General features: G+C 41.1%; 1 protein-coding gene across 1 annotated transcript in view; it reads right to left on the reverse strand.

Annotated features, from left to right (window-relative positions):
- Window positions 1-25241, reverse strand: part of EPRS1 (glutamyl-prolyl-tRNA synthetase 1) — a 327712-nt gene that overhangs the window by 63364 nt on the left and 239107 nt on the right. Inside the window, exons 27-28 of the mRNA XM_053712775.1 lie at window positions 23406-23579; window positions 487-647 (exon numbers count right to left, since the gene is read on the reverse strand). Coding sequence (XP_053568750.1) covers window positions 487-647; window positions 23406-23579 — 335 coding nt within the window. The remainder of the gene's footprint in view (window positions 1-486; window positions 648-23405; window positions 23580-25241) is intronic.

A 25241-nucleotide genomic window follows, 5' to 3' on the forward strand; every position in this document is an offset into this window, starting at 1 on the left:
CAGTCTCACAAAGGTGCCTTAATCATAGACCTTATAGAACCATGTGAAATAACTAATCTAGTACTTGAAAAATTGGTTAAAACATGGTGCCAAGCCAAAAGGTTAGGAACCAGACATTTTAAGTTTTATTCAGACATCCTACTGAACAAAAACATATCCAGACACATTACAAAGTATTAAACTGTTGAATATGTATACTTAATACTTTTGATTAAGATAAACTGTAAACTATTATAGACCAACACTAAATCAGTCAATATAAACAAAGGTAGCTTACCATCAATAAATAAAAACTTATACAGACAATGCTAAGCAGCAGAGAGGAAAACAGAACCCATCCTAGGATGATCAGCATATAATCAGTCAAGTTAAAAAACAAAGGTAGCTTACAATCAAGAAATAAAAACTTATACAGACAATGCTAAGCAGAAGAGAGGAAAACAACCCATCCTAGGATGATCAGCTTTATACATAGGTACTACTTACCTGTTGTACAGGTTGGTGTGAATGTCTTCTAATATGTCCTTCAGTTTACTTTCAGCCTGGGCTTCAGGAATGGTTAGTTTTTCTCCAGTATCTCTCTTCACAGCAACAAACTGTTGGTTTTTCATGTCTCTTGGGCCAACTTCAAGTCTGATTGGAACACCCTACAAAGCAAATAATATTAACATGACCAGAGAGAAGTAATAAAGATCTCGCCACCAATATACACACATGAAGGTGCAGTATATAAAGGAATCTGAATACACATATACCAGAAAAACTGATAATAATGCAAGCTGGTAGGTTCAATGTAGTTCAGCAAGCTCTTGCATAAATCTACATCCCTAAACTGGATGTCAGAAGACAATGTCATTATAGATGCAAAAGTGATGCAGACTGCAAGGGATGTCATACAGGTTCATCATCTGTCCAGCTATAAGCAACGCTAATTTAAAGTTAAAATAAAGAAAAGCGAAATGTGATGCATTATCTGAGTATGCTTATAGGGACACTAAACCCATTTTTTTTTTCTTTCATGATTCAGATAGAGCATGCAATTTTAAGCAACTTTCTAATTTACTCCTACTATAATTTTTTTCCATTCTCTTGCTATCTTTATTTTAAAAAGCAGGAATGTAACGCTTAGGAGCCAGCCCATTTTAGGTTCAGCACCCTGGATAGCTCTTGCTTATTGGTGGCTACATTTAGCAAACCAATAAACAAGCATAACCCAGGTTCTCAACCAAAAATGGGCCGGCTCTTAAGCTTTACATTCCTGCTTTTTAAATAAAGATAGCAAAAGAAGAAGAAAAATTGATGAGTCAATTAGAAAATTGCTGCTCTGTCTGAATCATGAGAGAAAAAAAATGTGGGTTTAGTATCCCTTTAAATTTAAAATAAAGAAAATAAGACATGTGATGCATTATCTGTGTGTGCTTAAAGGGACATGAAACCCAAAATGTTTCTTTCATTACTCAGATAGAGAATACAATTTTAAACAACTTTCAAATTTACTTCTATTATTTAATTTGCTTCCTTCTCTTGTTATCCTTAGCTGAAAGGTTTATCTTGACAAGCTCAGGAGCAGCAAAGAACCTAGGTTCTAGATGCTGATTGGTGGCTGCATATTTATACTGATTGTCATTGGCTCACCCATGTGTTCAGTTAGAAACCAGTAGTGCATTGCTGCTTCTTCAACAAATGATACCAAGAGAATGAAACAAATTAGTTAATAGAAGTAAATTAGAAAGTTAAAATTGTATTCTCTATCTGAATCACGAAATACATTTTTGGGGTTTCATGTGCCTTTAAGCCTAAGCAGGTCTCTGGGATGTAGTCTTCTTTACAGCTTTGTTTTTCTTAGTAGGCTTCCTATGCAGTAATAATTATGTTACAAAGGCTAAATGTTAATTCTACTTTTCCTGTGTATTACTTTATGCCTTTACAACAGAACTGTAAATTGATTTGAAAAAAAGTTCATAGAACCTAAAAAGGTCATACACAAGACATCACTCCGTAGGGGACTTTCTCATTACAATAAGGGAGAATTACCCAACATGAATCTTTGTTTCCAATATTTTGCATTCTAAAATGTATTGGGAGAGACCACAAAACCTACTCACATAAAAGCACCAGTATAGCATATATAGTAAGTTGTACCACCTAAACGTATACATTTCCAATGCAGAATAAAAAAACTAAACAGGAAAAAAATTAACAACAAGCAGAAAGGGAAGGAAAATGGGAGGGGGGGCATTGGCATATAGTTTAAATAACAATTAGCATTTGTAAGAGATAGAAGGGATCTTATTAGATTTCTCTTTTATGCATTTAGATATAAGTTGATTTTCTCAAAACAATACGTTTTAAAAAGAGTGCAAGTTAAACAAACATAACTAGTATAAATACTAGCAGTGCATATGAATAGACCGGTTCGGTCGCCAATGGCGAGTAAAAATTCCTGCGGGCAAGTAAAATTTTCAATTTACCAGCCCAGCTGGCAATCTCACCATGGCAGCTTTGCACTATTTTTTGGGGGCATGATATTGTGTCCTAGATTTTTTTCTTGCCTAATACTGCAGCCGCACTATTTTGTTTACAGCAGCGCCTTAATTCTAACTTGTCCGTTGTTAGTGATGTCACGTCAGGGCGCACTTTATTTTTAGGGAGCATTGATACAAGCTTCTGTTCTGGATCACATTAATGTCACAGCAAACATCCTCGTTAACGGCAGACGCTTTATGTTTTGTGGGGCACCTTGTTAGCAATGTTGCAGTTGATGCACAATTTTGTATGGACTACAATACCAGCGGAAATAATGAAAGAAAGTGCTGCTCAGGTTTGCATTACTCTATATATTTTTTTGAAATACCGACCATGCTTCTGGAAGTTACTTTAGCGATGTCACAGCATACACACTATTTTTTTGGGAGCAGAATACCGGTAGCAGACACTGCTGCTCAGGTTTACATTAATCTATATTTTGCAGACTTACTGATAATTCCTGTTCCATTTCAAAGTGATGGTTATATGATGTGGCGCTATCTTAATAATGTCAGTGAACCGTCAAAGAAAAAGAAGGAAGATGATGCAGAAAAGAGAGAAAGGGACAGACAATATGAAAAGGAAAAAAGAGAGAGACAATTCAAAGACAGCTGGATGATTAATGATAAGGGGGAAAAGAGAGAGTGGCTTGTGTACAACAGCTCAAAACAGGTTATGCTATGTAGTGTATGCCAGGCATTTTCAAACAAACGGAATGCATTTGTGGAAGGTGCCAGCACAATGAAACTTGAAGGTATTCGATCACATGAGCTTTCATCAGGGCATCTGTGGAGTTTCCAGTGAGAGTCAAACCGGAAATTAAAGCAGATTGAAACACCTGCTGGACAGGCAATCGCTACCATGACAAAGGCACAGACAGAGAAACTAAAACTACTGTTTCGCAACGCTCATCTCCTTGCCATTAAATCAAGGCCTTTCTCTGACTTTCCAGATCTGTGCAAGTAAGTGTATGCTTTTATTGTATAAAGTATCTTTGGCTTTTAACTGTCTGCTTAGTTTATAATACTTTCTGTCCAAAATGCTAATTTTTATCTAATTTTTTTTTCTACAGACTTGACAAAATGAAGGGTTTGGATGTGGGAGATGCCTATCTTAGTGCCATATCAGCACGGTCATTTGTACACTTTATTGCACAGGAAGAAAGAAAACATACAAAAAGAAAATATGCAGCTGCCAAGTGTGTGATGGTTCAGTTGATAGTGCAGTGGTGGAGGAAGATATTATTTATGCTAGATTTGCAATAGAAGGCAAGGTACACACAAGATTTGTGGATTTGCAGTCAGTTGAAAAGGCTAATGCTGAAACAATTTCTCAGGCAGTAAATGCAGCAGTTACACAACACCTTGAGCAGTCGTGGAAGGAGAAACTATTTGCAATAGGAACTGATGGAGCAGCAGTGATTGCTGGGAAAAATTGAGAAGTAGTGCAGAAACTAAAAGGACAGAGAAAGCATGTTGTTGCAATTCACTGCATGAGTCACCGCTTGGAGCTCAGTGTCAGGGACACAGCAGCCAATAATGAGCGTCATCAGAAGTTAAAGGATCTACTTCTAGGGTTATATTTATTTTATCACAAGTCGACACTCAACCGTGCAAATCTTAAGAACAGCTATGCTTCTTTGAAAATGAGGCCACTATTGCCTACACGAGCAGATGGGACACGATGGGTAGGCCACTTCTGGCGTGCACTTGACCATTTCCTCAAAGGTTACAAAGCAATCATACTACATCTTGATCAGGTGTGTGGACCTCTGCCCCTTCCCTCTGCTATCTCTATCTCTCCAGCCTTCCCTTGCTTTCTCCCCATGTCTCTCAAGCCACCTTTTCTCTCCCTCCATTTCACCCTCCCCACTCCTGTTCCTCCCTCTCTGTCCCTTTCCCCCTACCTCTAATTCCTATTCTCTCTCCTGTGTTGCTCTCATTCACTCTCTCTCTGCCTCTTTCTCTAGCTCTCCCTCCCTCTCTCTCTCTGTCTCTCAAAATTGAGAAACCAAATCCCAGAGAGAGAGAGAATGAATAAAAAATGAGAGATAAGCAGGGCAATTATGTATACTTTCTCTTTATTTCTAGGTCCAATCTCCTGATGCAAAAGGTGTCAGAGGAGAACAGCAAGCAAAGGCCAGGTGCTTTTACAGAGCTGCTACAAGTCTGTCAATGGTCCAGTATGCTTGATTCATGTATGATGTGCTTTTACAGCTATGCAACTTGTCCAACACTCTTCAGAACCGAATTGCAAGTTTTGCAGATGTCCACAACAGTTTGGAAGTTACAAAAAAAAATACTGATCGCTCTGAAAGAGAGGTATGTACTTTTTTGTTTTGTTCTATAAGAGGTTTTTGTTCTTATGTTTATATATGTTCCAGGCCTGTACCTGGGTCAATTCTTCATTCTATTCAGTATGACGAAGAAGGCACAGCTAGGTTTGAAGGAGTTCAGTTGAAAGGAAAGAATGATGCCTTCAAGAGTTCAAAAAAGAAGTTTCTGGAAGCAATACAGTCCAGCTTTGAAGATAACTTTGAAGACATTGAAGAAGGAGTTCTTCAGGCAACATCTGTGACATCCTTCAAAACATGGCCTGACAAAGAAAACAAAATTTATGCTTACCTGATAAATTTCTTTCTTTTGCGATGTACCGAGTCCACGGTTTCATCCTTACTTGTGGGATATTATCCTTCCTAACAGGAAGTGGCAAAGAGAGCACCCACAGCAGAGATGTCTATATAGCTCCCCCCCTTAGAGGGCCATAATACCCAAATGTTGAAACACTTGAAAGTGATGCAGCATAGCTGTAAAAAGCTGATTAGAAAATATCACTTGAACATCTCTATGTAAAAAAGAAAGATATTTTACCTCAAAAGTTCCTCAGTAGCCACCTCCCATTGTAAAGGATTTCTAAGCAGCATTTTAGTGTGTTTGTCCTGGGACATCTGAAGGGACTAGCATCGTGCACTCTCATATTATTTCACCAATCAGGTAAAGGAAGCTTACTATGAAATCTCATGAGAGTTAAGTCAAATCTCATGAGATCACAGTAAGAGTTCATGACCTCAGCACTGCTGATGCTGATTGGCTGCTGTTCATTTCTTCATTTTTTATAATTTTTTTACCTGCAGCTGGGAGCAGCTGAGTATTACTTTTTACACAGAACTTACTCTGCTGAGCTGAGGAAATTGTGAGGTAAAATATCTTCCTTTTTTACATAGAGATGCTCAGGTGATATTTTCCTGTCAGCTTTTTACAGTTATACTGCATCAGTTTCAAGTGATTTAGCATATGAGTACTATGTCCCTTTAACTCCACCCCCCAGTCATTCGACCGAAGTCTTAGGAAGAAAAAGGAGAAACTAAGGTGCAGAGGTGACTGAAGTTTTCAATAAAAATACTATCTGTCTTGAATAGACAGGGCGGGCTGTGGACTCGGTACATCGCAAAAGAAAGAAATTTATCAGGTAAGCATAAATTGTGTTTTCTTTTGCAAGATGTACGGTTTCATCCTTACTTGTGGGATACCAATACCAAAGCTTTAGGACACGGATGAAGGGAGGGACAAGACAGGAACCTAAGCGGAAGGCACCACTGCTTGCAGATACTTTCTCCCAAAAATAGCCTACGAAGAAGCAAAAGTAACAAATTTGTAAAATTTGGAAAAGGTATGAAGCGAAGACCAAGTCGCAGCCTTACAAATTTGTTCAACAGAAGCATCATTTTTAAAAGCCCATGTGGAAGCCACCGCTATAGTAGAATGAGCTGTAATTCTTTCAGGAGGCTGCTGTCCAGCAGTCTCATAAGCCAAACGGATGATGCTTTTCAGCCAAAAGGAAAGAGAGGTAGCCGTAGCCTTTTGACCTTTAAGCTTTCCAGCATAGACAACAAACAAAGAAGATGTTTGACGAAAATCTTTGGTTGCTTGCAAATAAAACCACGTCCAAGTTGTGCAACAGACGTTCCTTCTTAAAAGAAGGATTAGGACACAGAGAAGGAACAACAATTTCCCGATTGATATTCCTGTTAGTAACAACCTTAGGGAGGAATCCAGGTTTGGTATGCAAAACCACCTTATCAGCATGGAAAACAAGATAAGGCGAGTCACATTGTAATGCAGATAGTTCAGAAACTCTTCGAGCTGAAGACATAGCAACTAGAAACAGAACTTTCCAAGATAGAAGCTTAATATCTATGGAATGCATGGGTTCAAATGGAACCCCTTGAAGAACTTTAAGAACTAAATTCAAACTCCATGGCGGAGCAACAGGTTTAAACACAGGCTTGATTCTAACTAAAGCCTGACAGAAAGCCCGAACGTCTGGGACATCTGCCAGACGCTTGTGCAATAGAATAGACAAAGCAGAAATCTGCCCCTTTAAGGAACTAGCTGACAATCCCTTCTCCAATCCCTCTTGGAGAAAGGACAAAATCCTAGGAATCCTGATCTTACTCCATGAGTAACCTTTGGATTCGCACCAAAAAAGATATTTACGCCATATCTTATGATAGATTTTCCTGGTGACAGGCTTTCGAGCCCGAATCAAGGTATCTATGACCGACTGAGAGAAACCCCGCTTTGATAAAATCAAGCGATCAATCTCCAAGCAGTCAGTCGCAGAGAAATTAGATTTGGATGCTTGAACGGACCTTGAATCAAAAGGTCCTCTCTCAGTGGCAGAGTCCATGGTGGCAGAGATGACATGTCCACCAGGTCTGCATACCAAGTCCTGCGTGGCCACGATTTCTAAAGCCCAGTAGTCCTGAACATCTCTTGCCCAAGCCTGAGCAAAGAGAGAAAGTCTGCCCCCTGCTAGATCCGCTCCCGGATCGGGGGCTACCCCTTCATGCTGTCTTGGTGGCAGCAGCAGGCTTCTTGGCCTGTTTACCTTTGTTCCAAGCCTGGTTAGGTCTCCAGACTGACTTGGATTGAGCAAAGTTCCCCACTTGCCTTGCAGCAGGGGAAGAGGAAGCGGGACCACCTTTGAAGTTTCGAATGGAATGAAAATTATTTTGTTTGGTCCTCATCTTATTTGACTTATCTTGAGGGAGGGCATAACCTTTCCCTCCAGTGATATCTGAAATGATCTCTTTCAGTTCAGGCCCGAATAGGGTCTTACCCTTGAAAGGGATGGTCAAAAGCTTAGATTTTGATGACACATCAGCCGACCAGGACTTAAGCCATAAAGCTCTACGCGCTAAAATGGCAAAACCTGAATTCTTTGCAGCTAATTTAGCCAGTTGAAAAGCGGCATCTGTAATGAAAGAATTAGCTAGCTTAAGGGACCTAATCCTATCCAGAATATCATCTAATGGGGTCTCCACCTGAAGAGCCTCTTCCAGAGCCTCGAACCAAAAGGCAGCCGCAGTGGTTACAGGAACAATGCACGCTATAGGTTGGAGAAGAAAACCCTGATGAACAAAAATTTTCTTTAGGAGACCCTCTAATTTTTTATCCATAGGATCTTTGAAAGCACAACTGTCCTCAATAGGTATAGTTGTAGCTTAGCTTAGCTAGAGTAGAAATAGCTCCCTACACCTTAGGGACCGTCTGCCATGAGTCCTGCATGGTGTCGGATATGGGAAACATCTTCTTAAAAGTAGGAGGGGGAGCAAACGGAATACCTGGTCTATCCCAGTCCTTAGTAACAATGTCCGAAATCCACTTCGGGACCGGAAAAACGTCAGTGTAGACAGGAACCTCTAAATATTTGTCCATTTTACACAATTTCTCTGGAACTACAATAGGGTCACAATCATCCAGAGTCGCTAAAACCTCCCTGAGCAATAAGTGGAGGTGTTCTAGCTTAAATTTAAAGGCCGTCATATCTGAGTCTGTCTGAGGGAACATCTTTCCTGAATCAGAAATTTCTCACTCAGACAGCAAATCCCTCACCCCTACTTCTGAACATTGTGAGGGTACATCGGATACGGCTACTAAAGAGTCAGACGGCTCAGCATTTGTTCTTAACCCAGAGCTACTGCGCTTCCCTTGCAACCCAGGCAGTTTAGATAAAACCTCTGTGAGGGTAGAATTCATAACTGTGGCCATATCTTGCAAGGTGAAAGAATTAGAAGCACTAGAGGTACTTGGCGTCACTTGTGCGGGCATTACTGGTTGTGACAATTGGGGAGAACTAGATGGCATAACCTGATTTCCTTCTGTCTGAGAATCATCCAGCGCCAAACTCTTATAAGTCAAATATGCTGTTTGCAATTTATAGACATATCAGTACATGTGGGACACATTCTAAGAGGGGGTTCCACAATGGCTTCTAAACATATTGAGCAAGGAGTTTCCTCAATGTCAGATATGTTGAACAGGCTAGTAATGAGACAAGCAAGCTTGGAAAACACTTTATTCAGTGAAAAAACAACAATTTTAAAAAACGGTACTGTGCCTTTAAGAGAAAAAAAAGGCATACACAATCTGCAAAACCGCTTAAAAATGCATCAAACTTTTCAAATTGCTTACAGCAGATTCAATAAGCTTTAGTAAGATTACACCACAAGCAAATGAAACATTTAACCCCTAAATATGGAAACTGGATTGACAAAGTGCCAAAAACCAGAAAAAAACCCCTGTCAGCACCTTGCCACAGCTCTGCTGTGGCGCCTACCTGTCCTTAGGGATTAGAAATGTGGGGATAAAGCTTCGTTTTGGCCCAAAAAGTTCACCAGGACCCTCTGGTGTTGTAGCTTGCTGCTTGTCAGGAGAAAACAACTGCACAACTGAGGTGCGAAATTAAGCCCCGCAATCTCACTCAATGTTTCTAAGGCCTCCCAAAAACACACCAAGCATTTTTACCAGCCATGTGGGTTCTAAAACCCCAAAAAGCCAAGTGTACCCTCACTACAGTTGTCCCTCAAAAGTTTATTAACAGCATTCCCAGTACACACCACCGTTTATTAATATCATTCAAACTGAGTGTCAACCATAATTTCAATTATTCCTTTATGCAAGCCTAGTAATGCCACTATAAGTCTAGGATTACTGCTTACCCTTACCCTCATGGGTATAATGTCAGCCTTTCTGAAATATCACAGTCTCTCCAGAAAAAATGACTGAATATACCTCATTGCTGTATAGCATGAAACCGTTCCTCACACTGAAGTTTCCTGTACTCCTCAGCCTCTGTGGGAACAGCATTGGATCTTAGTTACAAATGCTAAGATCATCATCCTCTAGGCAGAAATCTTCATCCATCTCCTGCCTGAGAGTAAATAGTACACACCGGTACCATTTTAAAATAAACTCTTGCTTGAAGAAAAATAAAAACTAACAGTTTATCACCTCTTTCACTTTACCCTTCCTGCTTAGAGCCGGCAAAGAGAATGACTGGGGGGTGGAGTTAAGTGGGGAGCTAAATAGACAGCTCTGCTGTGGGTGCTCTCTTTGCCACTTACTGTTAGGAAGGATAATATCCCACAAGTAAGGATGAAACCGTGGACTCGGTACATCTTGCAAAAGAAAACTCAGAAGGTATTTCTACATTTAAAATTTAATTAGAGATGTTCTCTAATGTAAAATATTATAGGACACATTAAACAAAAATATGTTATTGAATTACATAATTGTGTTTAATAATATGTCCTAATTAGTATAGTTTATTTTTAGCAGAACAAAAAAATATGCATCAAACGTGTTTGCAAGGAATTTCTTGTTTTCTTTCTTCCAGACTTTGGCAATGAAGACATTGGAACTCTGATCAGTCAGTTTCAACCAGTACTAGAGGCACAGGGTGTTAGTTGTAGGAAAATAGTGAATGAATGGACAGTTCTTAAGACTAGTTTATATAACAAGAATGACTGGGAGAAGAAGCTGAAAACGGTCACCTGGCCTGAACTCAGAGAATTCGGAGATAAATGTGGCCATCTTCTGAGTTTGATGGACTTGATCCTAACTTTGCCAGTCAGCACATCAGAATATGAAAGAGGCTTTTCCAAAATGAAGATGATCAAAAGTGACTGGCGCTCCTCCCTCATAACTTCAACATTGTCAGATTTAATGATTGTAAACCTTCATTCTGCACCAGTAGATCAATTTGATCCAAGTGATGCAGTAAGGCATTGGGCAACAGCAGGACCACAAAAGAGAAATGTCACATACAAAAGGTCTACAAATAAAACATCAAATTTAGTAATTGCTGAGGTTGCAGAGGTTCCAATCCCTTTTGATCATCTTGAAAATGATGAGGAGCAAGCAGAAGAGTTTGAGGTGTCAAGACTTAATGAGGTTTACGATTGTGAGTTGAACTTCCCAGAGCACTCTGACTCAGATTGACATCTGTTAACAGTTTCAACAATGTTTCATGTGCAGCATAGATCAGGTACTTTCTGTATTGACTTTAATACAATGACTAAGGCTCAGTTACTAATTTTATTTTCAATATTTGCTTAAAATATATCAATACTAGTTCACTAAAAGTCTAATTTTGCACTATTCCGTAGTTCAATGATTGTATAATTGGACCAATGTCAGGAATGTATACAAAAATAAAGAATACAGGTTTGTGAGATTATAACAACAAGGTGTCTTTTGTCCCTTTTAATGTATAATGTACACGGGCGAGTAAATTTTCTTGCAGGCTGGTAAATTTTTCAGTTACTCGCCCACCGCCAGAGCGTTTCAAGAATGCCTCTCTCTTTACATGGTTTGCAGATAACCTTGACAGGATAAATCTACCCTGGGATACTATGTCTACAGCCGAAGGATCTGGGACATCAAGTATCCAAACCAGTCGGGAAAAAAAGAAAGCCTGCCCTCCACCTGATCCAAGACTGGATCGGGGGCGGTCCCTTCATGCTGATTTAGAATCAGCGGAAGCCTTCTTGGCTTGCTTCCCCTTATTTCAAGGCTGACTGGACCTCCATGAGGTCCTGGATTGCTCCGGCTTGGAAGAGGAGGAGGAAGACTTCTGTCCTTTGAAGTTATGAAAGGAACAAAAATTAGAATTCTTGCGACCCTTAGGACTATTCTTCTTGTACTGAGGTAGGAAAGATCCGTTTCCACCCGTAATTTCGGAAATGATCTCAGCCAGAACAGGACCAAATCAATACTTGCCCATATAAGGTAAAGACAGAAGTTTGGACTTGAATGTTACATCTGCAGACCATGATGTTAACCACAGAAATCTGCGGGCTAGAACAGTGAAGCTAGAAATCTTGGCTCCCAGTCTAACCACTTACATGTTGGCATCACAGATAAAAGTATTGGCCAGCTTAAGAGCCTTGATCCTATCCTGGATCTCCTCTATAGTAGTCCCTTCTAAAATCAGGTCAGACAAGGCATTGCACCAATAAGATGCTGCCCCTGCAACCGTAGCAATACTTGCAACTGGTTGCCTCCGCAATCCCTGATGAATGTACATCTGTCTTAAAGGGACAGTCTAGGCCAAAATAAACTTTCATGATTCAGATAGAGCATGTAATTTTAAACAACTTTCCAATTTACTTTTATCACCAATTTTGCTTTGTTCTCTTGGTATTCTTAGTTGAAAGCTTAATCTAGAAGGTTCATATGCTAATTTCTTAGACCTTGAAGCCCACCTCTTTTCAGATTGCATTTTAACAGTTTTTCACCACTAGAGGGTGTTAGTTCATGTATTTCATATAGATAACACTGTGCTTGTGCACATGAAGTTATCTCGGAGCAGGCACTGATTGGCTAGACTGCAAGTCTGTCAAAAGAACTGAAAAAAGGGGCAGTTTGCAGAGGCTTAGATACAAGATAATCACAGAGGTTAAAAGTATATTATAACTGTGTTGGTTATGCAAAACTGGGGAATGGGTAATAAAGGGATTATCTATCTTTTAAAACAATAAAAATTCTGGTGTAGACTGTCCCTTTAAGTAAGCCATAGGATCCTTGAAAGAACAGCTATCCTCAATAGGAATAGTATTTCTTTTGGCTAGAGTAGAGATAGCTCCCTCTACTTTGGGCACTGTGCGCCACAAGTCACATAGAGAGTCAGCAACAGGAAACATCTTTTTAAAAACAGGGGACGGGGAAAAAGGAATCCCTGGCTTAACCCATTTCTGAGCTATAATTTCCAACACACGTTCTGGAACTGGAAAACATCCACAGATGAAGGTACATCATATACTTTGTTAAGTTTACTTGACTTTTTTGGGTTCTCAGCGACAGATGAGTCGGAGTCTTCCAAAGTAGCAAGGACCTCTTTCAAACCTATGGTTAATTGAAAAAAATGTCCCCTAATTGTCCCACAAATAAAGTGTACAGTTCCTATATTAAAAACATAATTTATGTAAGAACTTACCTGATAAATTTATTAATTTCATGGTGGCGAGAGTCCACGATTTGTTACACCTGGGATATACATTCCTACCAGGAGGAGGCAAAGTTTCTCAAACCTCAAAGCCTATAAATACCCACCCACCTCACAGGAAAAAAGATGTGCTCTGTTAAAAACAACCCATAATAGGGAGAGGACCTCGTGGACTCTCGCCACCAAGAAATAAATGAATTTATCAGGTAAGTTCTTTCATAAATTATGTTTTCTTTCATATAGGTGCTAGAGTCCACAATTTGTTACACATGGGATATAATACCCAAGATGTGGAAGTCTATGAGTAACAAAACAAAAAGGGAGGGATAAAATAAAGAGCATTTTTTTCACTTAAAAATTATATCCAAAATTAAAGGGACATTCAACACTTAGTGTAACAGGTTTTTATATAGTAAATTAAGAAACGGAGGTCCGCCTACACTATACCCCTCCTCCCTTGCCGCCTTGCTTCTGTCCTAATCAACGGCGCTAACTACTCTAATACCCGGTCAATATGGATGCCGAACTCCCCCCACTATTACGTAGCTGCCTTCTTCTTAAACTGATAAGCAAATCAGAATCCAGTCCTCGGACTGAAATTGCACGATTAGGACAGAAGCAAGGCGGCAAGGGAGGAGGGGTATAGTGTAGGCGGACCTCCGTTTCTTAATTTACTATATAAAAACCTGTTACACTAAGTGTTGAATGTCCCTTTAAAGTCTTTTAATAACGAAAAAAAATCAAAAAAAGTATAGGCAATAAAATTAAAAAGTGACTACTGCCTGAAGAACCTTTCTACCAAAAGTTGCTTCTGAAGAGGAAAAACATCACAATGGTAACAGTGGCTGCTTTGCAGATTTGATCAACTGAAGCCTCATTCTTGAAAACCAAAATGTGGCAACTGATCTTGTAGAATGAGCTGTAATTCTTTGAGGGCGGAGACTGACCCGCTCCCAAATAAGCTTTGTGAATCAGAATTTTTAACCAAGAGGCTAAGAAAATAGCAGAAGCTTTCTGACCCTTTCATGAAGCAGAAAAAATAAATAAACTATAAGTCTTTCTGAAATCTTTAGTGGCATCAACATAATATTTCAAAGCTCTGACAACATCCAAAGAAAGTAAAGACTTTTCAGCATTATTCTTAGGACTAGGACATAAAGAAGGAACAACAATTTCCCAGTTAATGTTGTTATAATTAACAACCTTAGGCAAAAAATTTAAAGTAGTCCGCAAAACTGCTTTATCTTGATGAAATATCAGATAAGGAGACTCACAAGAGAGCAGATAATTCAGAAACTCTTCTAGCAGAAGAAATAGCCAAAAGAAACATCACTTTCCAAGAAAGTAGTTTAATATCTAAAGAATGCCTATGCTCTAAAGGAGGAGCCTGTAAAGTCTGCAAAACTAGATTGAGACTCCATGGAGGAGAAATACGCTTAACAGGCTTTATTCTGGACAAAGCCTGAATAAAACAGTGAATATCTAGAAGATAAGCAATCTTTTAGTGAAACATTATAGAAAGTTAGAAAGTGCAGATATTTGCCCTTTCAATGTACTGGCAGATACATTTTTATCTAAACCCTCTTTAAGAAACTGAAGAATTTGAGGAATTCTAAATGAATACCAAGAAAAATTATGACTGGAACACCAGGAAATATAAGTTTTCCAAACCTTATAATACATTTTCCTGGATACAGGTTTTCTTGCTTGAATCATAGTATTAATTACAGAGTCTGATAACCTCTGTGACTGAGAACTAAGCGTTCAATCTCCACGCCATTAAGTTCAGAGATTTTAGATCTGGATGAAAGAAGGGACCTTTAGAGAGAAGGTCTGGTCTTAAAGGAAGATGCCATGGCGGGTAGCTGGACATCCAAACTAGATCTGCATACCAAATCATGAGAGGCCAAGCAGGGGCTATCAAAATTACAGATCATTGTTCCATTTTGATATTTGATATCACTCTGGACAGCAGAACTAGGAGGAAATATATAAGCATATTGGAATGACCAAGGGACTGCTAGAGCATCCGTCATTTCTGAATGAGGATCCCGTGACCTTGCAAGGTATCTGGGAAGTTTTTTGTTCAAACGAGAAGCCATGAGATCTATTTGAAGAAGACCCCAGTTTTGAACAATTTGAAAGAATACATTCTGGTGGAGAGACCATCCTCCAGGGTGTAGTGGCTGACGGCTGAGATAATCTGCCTCCCAGTTGTCCACACCTGGGATGTGAATCGCAGTGATGAGACAGGAATTGGTCTCTGCCCAAGAAAGTATCTGAGATAGTTCTTTCATGGCTAGGTAACTTCAAGTTCCCCCTTGATGATTGACATATGCTACTGTTGTGATATTGTCTGTCTGAAAACGAAGATAAGATTTGTTCTTTAAAAGAGGCCAAGCTTGAAGGGCTTTGTAAAGAGTTCTAAGATATTGATCGGAATTTGTGCTTCCTGAACATTCCAAACTTGTGCAGTCAGAGACCCTCATACTGCTCCCCAACCTGTAAGACTTACATCTGTTGTGATCACAAACCAGGTAGGACGAACAAAAGGAAACCCTTGAAGAAATTGGTGGTGTAGCCACCATGTCAGAGAAAAACAAGTGTTGTGAACCAAATATATCAGTTGTGATATTCAAGTATAATACTTGCACCACTGGCACAGCATGCAAAGTTGAAGAGGCTTCATATGAAAACGAGCAAAGGGGATTGTGTTAGATGCTGCAATCATAAGGCCTAAAACCTCCATACACATAGCCACTGAAGGGTATGATAGAGACTGAAGGTTCAGACAAGCTGAAACTAATTTTATTGGTCTCTTTTCTGTTAGAGAAAGAGTCATGGACAGAGTCTATTTGGAAACCCAAATAAGTGACCTTTGTCTGAAGAATCTTAAACTCTTAGAAAAGTGATGTTCCAAACATGATTTTGAAGAAACAATAGTTGATTTGTGTGAAATTCTGCTAAATGAAAAGATTGAGCTAGAACCAAGAAGAGGAAGAAAGGAGGCGAGAACATAAACGCAGCAAGAAAATGAAGTGTGTATATGCATCAAGCTTCATTCCGCCAATATCGGCTGCAAATGAGGGGTATTAAACACTTTTTACTTTGACACGGTCACAGCCGCATCCCTATATTCCTTGTAGAGCTTAGAATAAATTAATAAAGATCGCTCCTCTCCGCTAAGAAGCGGAAGAAATTAAACTGAAACAGTCCCATGTGAATGGTGCCTCTAAAAGAGAGAGTGCGCCCTCTTAACAGACTACGAGTAGGACCTAGAGTGGCTGCCTACAGACAGACAAGGCAATAAATGAAGGAAAGATTAACCCCTGATGCTCCTCTCGTGTTTTTAGCAAATACATTTTATACTGTGTCCCCATAAAAGGTTAACCCACTCCTTTTGCCATGAAGGAGGTTAAACCTAAAGTCTCCATGTCCCATATACTAGTAGTGCCTGCCCACTGCCATAAAACATCCTTACTTAAGGATTTGGTGTCCCAGCTTAAGTACAGAGGGTCCTTAACCCCTTCAGTGCCAGCCTCCTAGCCCCAGAAGACATAAAAGGCACTTACCTGCACTTCTAGCTGTCTGGCAGGAGGACAGTTTACACGGAGTAAGAGGAAGCCACTCCTCACAGAGACCTGTAGTAAAATGAAAGAACAGAGTAAACCTACTCTGGCTTTCTATACTAGGGCAGCACAATGTTAGGAACTTGTAAAGTGGGTCTTGCTGCGTTTTCCTAACTGCTTTAAAGCCACCACTGCCCTACTGAAGAGATTATCGTGGAGTACGGCTAGACCCAATCCTTGACAAAGTTGACGAACAGAGCAAACCTCTGTTTTCTTTTACTTCAAGCAAGTTTTATCTCCAGAAAGCCAAATTATGCTTACCTAATAATTTCATTTCCATCGTGGGGAGGAGAGTCTTCATTCATTACTGTTGGGAATTAAGAACCTGGCTACCAGGAGGAGGCATAGACACCCCAGCCAAAGGCTTAAATACCTCCCACACTTCCCTCATCCCCCAGTCATCCTGCCATGGGAACAAGTAACAGTAGGATAAATATCAGGGTATAAATGGTGCCAGAAGATGAATTAAATTTAGATCCAACGATCAGAGATACGGGCGAGAGCCGTAGACTTTCCTCCCCATGATGAAAATTAAATTATCAGGTAAGCATAATTTATGTTTTCCATCTAAAGGGGAGGAGAGTCCACGGCTTCATTCATTACTGTTGGGAAACATATACCCAAGCTCTAGAGGACACTGAATGAAACCGGGAGGGTAAAAGGCGGACCCTAATCTGAGGGCACCACAGCCTGCAAAACCTTTCTCCCAAAAACAGCTTTCTGCAGAAGCAAAAACGTCAAATTTGTAAAACTTTGTAAAAGTGTGTAAGGAGGACCAGGTAGCCGCCTTACAAATTTTCTCCATAGAGGCCTCATTCTTGAAGGCCCAAGATGAAGCCACAGCTCTAGTTGAGTGAGCCGTGATCCTCTGAGGAGGCTTATGTCCCGCTGTCTCATAGGCCAAGCGAATCAAGCTCCTCAACCAAAAAGGACAAAGAAGTAGAAGAGGATTTCTGCCCCTTGCGCTTCCCCGAATACACCACAAAAAGATGTAGACTGCCTGAAATCCTTTGTAGCCTGAAGATAGAACTTTAAGGAACGAACCACATCCAGGTTATGAAGTAACCTCTCCTTAGAAGAAGAAGGGTTAGGACACAAAGAAGGAACAACTATTTCCTGATTGATGTTACGGTTAGACACCACCTTGGGAAGAAATCTCAAACCAGTGCGAAGCACAGTCTTATCCGCATGAAAAACCAGAATGGATGCTCACATTGCAAGGCAGCAAGTTCAGATACTCAGATACTTGCGTGCCGATGCAATGGCCAACAGGAAGAGAACCTTCCAGGAAAGAATCTTAATGGAATGCATAGGCTCAAACGGAACCTTCTGCAATACCTTAAGGACCAAGTTTAAGCTCCATGGGGGAGCAGACTGTCTAAAGACAGGCCTGATTCTAGACAGAGCCTAAACAAAAGATTGGGTGTCAGGGAGCTCAGCGAGTCTCCTATGCAACAAGACTGATAATGCTGAAATCTGTCCCTTTAAGGAACTGGCGGCAAGACCCTTCTCCAAACAGTGTTGGAGAAAGGACAGAATCCTGGATACCTTCACCTTATGCCAAGTATATCCATGCTTCTCACACTAGGACAAGTAAGTCCTCCACACCTTATGGTAGATGCAACAAGTGAATGGCTTCCTTGCCTGAATTAGCATATCAATCACCCTTTCAGAAAAGCCTCTCTTGGCCAAGACTAGGCATTCAATCTCTATGTAGTCAGCCTCAGAGAGATTTTGAGGTTGAAAATGACCCTGTTCCAGCAGATCCCTGCGACAGGGTAACCTCCACGGCGGAGAGGATGACATCCCCACCAGATCCGCAAACCACGTCCTCTGCGGCCACGATGGAGCAATCAGAATGGCCGAAGCTTGCTCCTGTTGGATGCGTGCCACTACACGAGGTAGAAGTGGTAAGAGTGGAAAAACGTAAGTTAGGCTGAACCCCCAAGGTTCTGCTTGGGCATCCCTGGACCTCGACCCGTATTGGGGTAGCTTGCAATTGAGTCTGGACACCATGAGATCTATCACTGGCGCTCCTCACCAGAGACAAATCTCCGCAAACACTTTGGGGTGAAGAGACCGTTCCCCTGGATGGAAGGATTGCCTGCTGAAAAAGTCTGCTTCCCAGTTGTCCACACCTGGAATGTAAATCACAGAGCGAGCAGCTGTGGAACTCTGCCCACTCCAAGATTCGAGACACCTCCCTCATGGCTAGGGAGCTCCTCGTACCGCCCTGATGGTTGATGTAAGCCACTGAGGTGATGTTGTCGGTCTGGAATCTGATGAAGCTGAACGACCCCAGAGGATGCCATGCCTTCAGAGCATTGTAGATTGCTCGGAGTTCAAGAATATTTATCAGAAGGAGAGACTCTTCCCGGGTCCATTTTTCTTGTGCCATCCTGGCACCCCAAACAGCTCTCCATCCTGCCAGACTCATGTCCGTGGTCACAATCTCCCAGGAGGGTCTCAAGAAGGATGTCCCCATGGACAGTTGCTCCGGACTGATCCGCCAAAAGAGGGAGATCCGAGTCCAAGCATCCATGGATATCTGCTGTGATATATCTGAATGATTGCTGTTCCACTGTCTCAACATGCACAATTGAAGAGGTCTGAGATGGAACCTGGTGAATGCAAGGACGTCTATGCGGGAAACCATGAGTCCGATAACCTCCATACACTGAGCCACCGAGGGGCTTGAGGAGGACTGAAGGGCAAGACAAGAGGACACAATCTTCCTGCGTCGATGGTCTGTGAGAAATATTTTCATGGACATAGCGTCTATTATCGTGCCCAGGAACTCCACCCTGTTGCTGGGAACCCTTTCCTGAGTTGATCTTCCAACCGTGAGATTGGAGCGAAAGAAGAAGAGCCCTCGAATGATCCTCTGCGAGACTGAACAAAGGCACCTGGACTAGGATGTCGTCCAGATAGGGCGCCACAGCAATGTCTCTGGATCTGGCCACTGCAAGTAGCGCCCCCAGAACCTTTGTGAAGACTCTCAGGGCCGTCGCCAGACCAAAGGGAAGGGCCACAAACTGGAAGTGTTGGTCCAGAAACGCAAATCTTAGGAACTTGAAGTGGTCACTGTGAATTGGCACATGAAGTTAAGCGTGCTTCAAGTCTATAGTTGTCATGAACTGTCCCTCTTGAACTAGGGGCAGAATAGATCTGATCGTTTCCATTTTGAACGATGGAACACTCTGAAATTTGTTTAAACACTTTAAGTCCAGAACCGGGTGGAACATGCCCTCCTTTGGAACAACAAAAAGATTTGAATAGTACCTTAGACCCCTTTCTTCTTGGGGTACTGGTACGATAACAGAGACAGGAGAGATCCCTCACACACTCTAGAAAGGCCTCTCTCTTTTCTGGTCTTGAAGACAGGTTTGACAGGAGGAATCTGCCCCTGGGCGGATGGGATCTGAACCCTATCCTGTAACCCTGGGCGACAACTTCCAGAACCCAAGGGTCCTGAAAGTCCTGCAACCAGACTTTCAGTCTGAGAAGAGAGGTAATCTGCCCCCTACTTGGTCCGGAGACCGGTCGGGGGCTCCCCTTCATGCCGTCTTTGTCTTGGTGGGCTTCTTGCTCTGCTTAGACTTGATCCAAGAATTAGCAGGCTTCCAAGTTCCCTTAGACTGGTCTGCTTTCGTGACGGGCTGCTGGCGCTGGGCCTTGTCTGTACGAAAGGGACGAAAAGTAGATCCTTTAAGCTTAGCCTTCTTATTCTGCTGTAGGAAAGCTCCCTTGCCTCCCGTAACCGTGGATATGATCGAATCCAATCCTGGACCGAACAGAATATTTCCTTAAAAAAAAGGCAGGGACAACAGCCTCAACTTAGATACATATCCGCAGACCAAGACTTTAGCCACAGAGCCCTGCGAGCTAAAACGGAAAAACCTGACACCATAGCATTCAGGCGAATAATTTGCACATTGGCATCACAGATGAAAGAATTGGCGACCTTCAGAGACTTAATCTTATCCTGTATCTAGTCGATGGAAGTCTCCCCCTCGACCATTTCACACAGGGATTCACACCAATATGTGGCGGCTCCGGCAACCGCGGCTATGACCGCTGCCGGCTGAAAAACAAACCCTGTGTGTTGAATCATCTTCCTTAACGTGTTTTCCAACTTTTTATCCATGGGCTCTTTAAACGACGAACTATCCTTGAGGGGAATAGTTGTCTGCTTCGTAAGCGTAGAGATAGCACAATCCACCTTAGGGATAGTACCCCACAGCTCAAGCTGAGAGTCTGAAATGGGGAACAGTTTCTTAAAGGAAGAAGAAGAGGAAAAGGAAGAACCTAATCGCTCCCATTCATTCTTAATAATATTAGCCATCTTAACAGGAACCGGGAAGGCCTGAGGCACCACCCTGTCCTCATACCTTATCAAGCTTAGGAATCGCAGGTTCCTCTGGAAGCTTCGGTTCCGGAACCTCCAGAGTAGCAGCACTTGCTTCAGCAAAAAGCGCAAATTCTCTATCCTAAGTCAGGCTCCTCCACAGCCGGAGGTTTAGATGACACGGACTCCGACCCAGAAGGGGCCTCCTCCGAAGAGTCGGAGTGGGCCTCGTCATCATATAGAGCCTCTGGATCTTCCGTCGGCGAGGATAATCCCTGGGACGGGCCACCATGATACGCCCTATGCTTGCGCTTAGCAAAACGTGGTAAGGCATGGATCACTTTCGATACCGCCGTTTGCAGTTGATCCGCAAAATCTGATGGCCAACGAATTTCTCCCGCAGGAAACTGACATCCGTTTACTTTTAGATGTCGTAACTTTATCAAGGCATGTGGAACATAGTTGAGCAGGCTGTTCTACCAGAACCTCCTCACAATAAACACAGGAATGAGACATTGTTAAAGAGGGAGAACCCACTAACGCTTCAGAGTCCTCCATAGCTTGTGCTTTTATTACGGACTAGATTAACTTAATAAATAGGCACCTTTATAACCTCTAATGGCCTGGGCACTCACCACCTCCTATGACCCGGACTACAGAAACCATTTTGTTTCCTGCACCGCTGATCAACAGAGGAAGAGAGATAGCCACACCCGGTCACATGGAATGCCTGGCAGGACCGCCCCTGCACTAAGGAGAAAATAGCGCCAAAAAAGGGCCGCGCAATACTCCCGTAAGTAACCTGAAAGATCCACCAGAGCCTCATCTCGCACATAACGCAGCAATGACACAAACAATATCATGTATAAACCCCCCCTGTTCAATAATCCCCTTTCCAGGAATATTAACCCTTGAATCTTTAAAGATAAAAGGTGTCACACTGTGACCCTGACTTCCGTGATATCATTATGTAATAAAAAAAAATGAAACAATCTTACCAGAATCTACACCGTGGAAGAGGAACATGGCCCTTCAAGGGTTATAGATTAGTAGCCTCGCTCCTGACATGGACTTGAGTGCAGAACAAGGCAGTGAAACTCGTCAACTCTGATTGCTTGTGGAGCTGTTAACATGAGTTGGGATGGTTTTGCAGAAAGACTCTCCCTGCATCTCCGGACTCTAACTTTCGCCCAGGCTCTCACTGAGAGGCTGACAGGACTACTTAAAACTCCAGTCCCAATGTGAAGAGTACTACCCTCCATAAGAGACTACTCCGATCTTTTGCACTTCTCTGCCATCCTGTGATGAAAGGCAAAGAATGACTGGGGGATGAGGGAAGTGGGGGAGGGTATTTAAGCCTTTGGCTGGGGTGTCTTTGCTGCCTCCTGGTGGCCAGGTTCTTAATTCCCAACAGAAATGAATGAAGCCGTGGACTCTCCTCCCCTTTAAATGGAAATCCAATTTTCTTCAGACACCAAAACTTCACCACCTCCATGCACCAAGGCAAAGAGAATGACTGGGGTTTGTGGGAAGGGAAGTGATACTTAACAGCTTTGCCTCCTCCTGCTGGCCAGGAGCGATATTCCCAACAGTAAATGATGACGTTGTGGACTCACCATATCGTAGGAAAAAAAGCACTGAGGAAAAAATAGACTTCAACATACACTGAAGCTTGAAGCACATCATACGTGAACTACCTCCAAAGGAGGCAAAGTTTAAACTGAGATATGAGTGAGGTGGGTGGGTATTTATAGGCTTTAAGGTTTTGGAAACTTTGCCTCCTCCTGTTAGGAATGAATATCCCATGTGTAACAAATCGTGGACTCTCGCCACCTATATGAAATAAAAAATAGTAGCATTTTTTTTTAAATAACTGAATGAAGTAGTTATAAGGGGTTAAAGTGATCGAATGTGGGGTAATAGAAAAAAAGGCAATGAAAAGTGCCTTTGCATAGCGGTCTATGGGGACTGTGTTTGAATCCCTAGAGGACCGGACATTTCAGACTAAAACTTCCCCAAAAGACCAGAGCACTTTTAGCATTTTTGCCATCACTACATTTAAAGGAACAGTCTAGTCCAAAATATACTTTCATGATTCAGATAGGGCATGCAATTTTAAACAATTCCTGATTTTCAAATAGAGATTCCAAGAGAATGAAGAAAAACTGATAATAGGAGTAAATTAGAAAGTTTCTTAAAATTGCATGCTCTATCCAAATCATGAAAGAAAAAAATTGGGTTTAGTATCCCTTTAAATCTACTCTGTTCATATTTAAGCAATCAGTCTGGGAAGAAGACTAGCCAGCAGTCTTACCTTGCAGACAAAATATTTTTTAAAGAAAGTTGCAATACATTATCTGATACGGTGCCAATAGCTAACTAAAAATGGGTTTAACGCCTTAATAAGTGACACATCAAGTGCAATGAATTGCTGTTTTTCAGCAAGTTTTGCTTTATAAATGTATAATTTACAGAAAATTATGACCGGATAAGGAAGAAGGAGCCATAAAAACGGCTGTTAACAAGTCCTGACCCTTCATTCAAAAATATATTTTTTTTTACCTGTTTACAGTGTAAAAAGTGGGTGACCCTGCTTGATCCCAGGGACTTACCTTAAGCTCCCAATGATTGAATTTCCAGCCTGGGGAGTAGTTATCCCGTAGATCTGCTCGTGCCCGGATATTCACATCCAGAAGACGCTTTAAATACTGGTTGCATTTATTTAGGAGAGCATCTCGGTCTTCTTCAGAGAGAGTGTTTGTAATACCACAAGGGATTATTATAACCTGAAAATCAAAAATCATAAAAGAATTAAAAAAAAATGCTAGACATAGAATGTTAAATAACTTTATACTATACAGATCTCAAACAGTAAATTAAATGTTCATGATTCAGGCAGAGAAAGCATTATTACTCCCAAATTGAGCACAGTCTTCTTATATGCAGATTTTCTGAGACACCAGTTACTACGGAGTATGTGCAAAAGTTCACAGTGTATATGTAAGTATATGAGTCTGATTTGCTGGTCACACGATACAAGGGGCCGGAAAATTGAAGAAAATTCTGAAATTTGCTAGGAAAGATCTACAAAAAATTGAAAATGTATAAATAATATTTTACATGCCCTTTATAATGTGCAATTGTGCATCATAACCGAGTTAAAAACATTCTTTCAGCAAATCTTTATGTAAGAACTTACCCGATAAATTAACTTCTTTCATTGTGGCGAGAGTCCACAAGCTTGTTACTGATGGGATATACATTCCTACCAGGAGGGGACAAAGTTTCCCAAACCTCAAATGCCTATAAATGCGCCTATAAATGCACCTCCATCCTCACTCATACCTCAGTTTAACGTATAGCCAAGTTAGTGAGGTGTATAAGGAGAAAAAGCATAAAAAATGAGGAATAGGATACATAATGTGCTTTATAAAAAAAAAAATCATAACCCCCCCAAAAATGGGTGGGCCCTGTGGATTCTCGCCACCATGAAAAAAATTAATTTATCAGGTTAAGTTCTTACATAAATTATGTTTTCTTTCATATAGGTGGCGATAGTCCACAAGCATGTAACTGAAGGGATATAATACCCAAGATGTGAAAGTCCATGAGTAACAAAAAAGAAAAAAGAGAAGGATACAATGAAAAACAGCTATTTTCACTAAGAAAATAAATCCAAAAAATAATTAAGTTTCTTAAAAATTCAAAAAACTTAAATTATAGGCACTAGAATCAAACAGACAGCTGCCGGAAGAACCTTTCTACCAAAAGCTGCTTCTAAAGAAGCAAAAACCATCAAAATGGTATGGAAAGAAGACCAAGTGGCCGCTTTGCAGATTTGATCAATGGAAGCTTCATTCCAGCCCAAGATGTGGCAACTCATCTTGTAGAATGAGCTGTAATTCTCTGAGGCGGAGACTTGCCCCCCTCCAAATAAGATTTGCGAATCAAAAGTTTCAACCAAGATGCTAAAGAAATGGCAGAGGCATTCTGACCTTTTCTGGAAAAAATAACATATAGACTAGAAGTCTTTCTGAAATCTATAGTAGCATCAACATATTTCTTTTTTTAATATATATTTTTTTTAATATATATTAAAATTTGAAAGAAATCCGCAAAACTGCTTTATCTTGATGAAAAAACAGATAAGGAGACTCACTTCTAGCAGAAGAGATGGCTACGAGAAACAACACTTTCCAAGAAAGTAGTTTAATGTCCAATGAATGCATAAGCTCAAAAGGAGGAGCCTGCAAAGTCTTTAATACCAAATTAAGACTCCAAGGAGGAGAAATAGATTTATCAACATGTTTAATTCTAATCAAAGCCTGGACAAGACAGTGAATATCAGGAAGATTAGCAATCATTATTTGAAAGGACAAATCTCTGCTCTGTTTAATTTCAAAGTATTGGCAGACAAACCCTTATCCAAACTATTCTGAAGGAACTGG

The sequence above is a fragment of the Bombina bombina genome, chromosome 4 (assembly GCF_027579735.1).
Source record: "Bombina bombina isolate aBomBom1 chromosome 4, aBomBom1.pri, whole genome shotgun sequence".
NCBI lineage: Eukaryota > Metazoa > Chordata > Amphibia > Anura > Bombinatoridae > Bombina > Bombina bombina.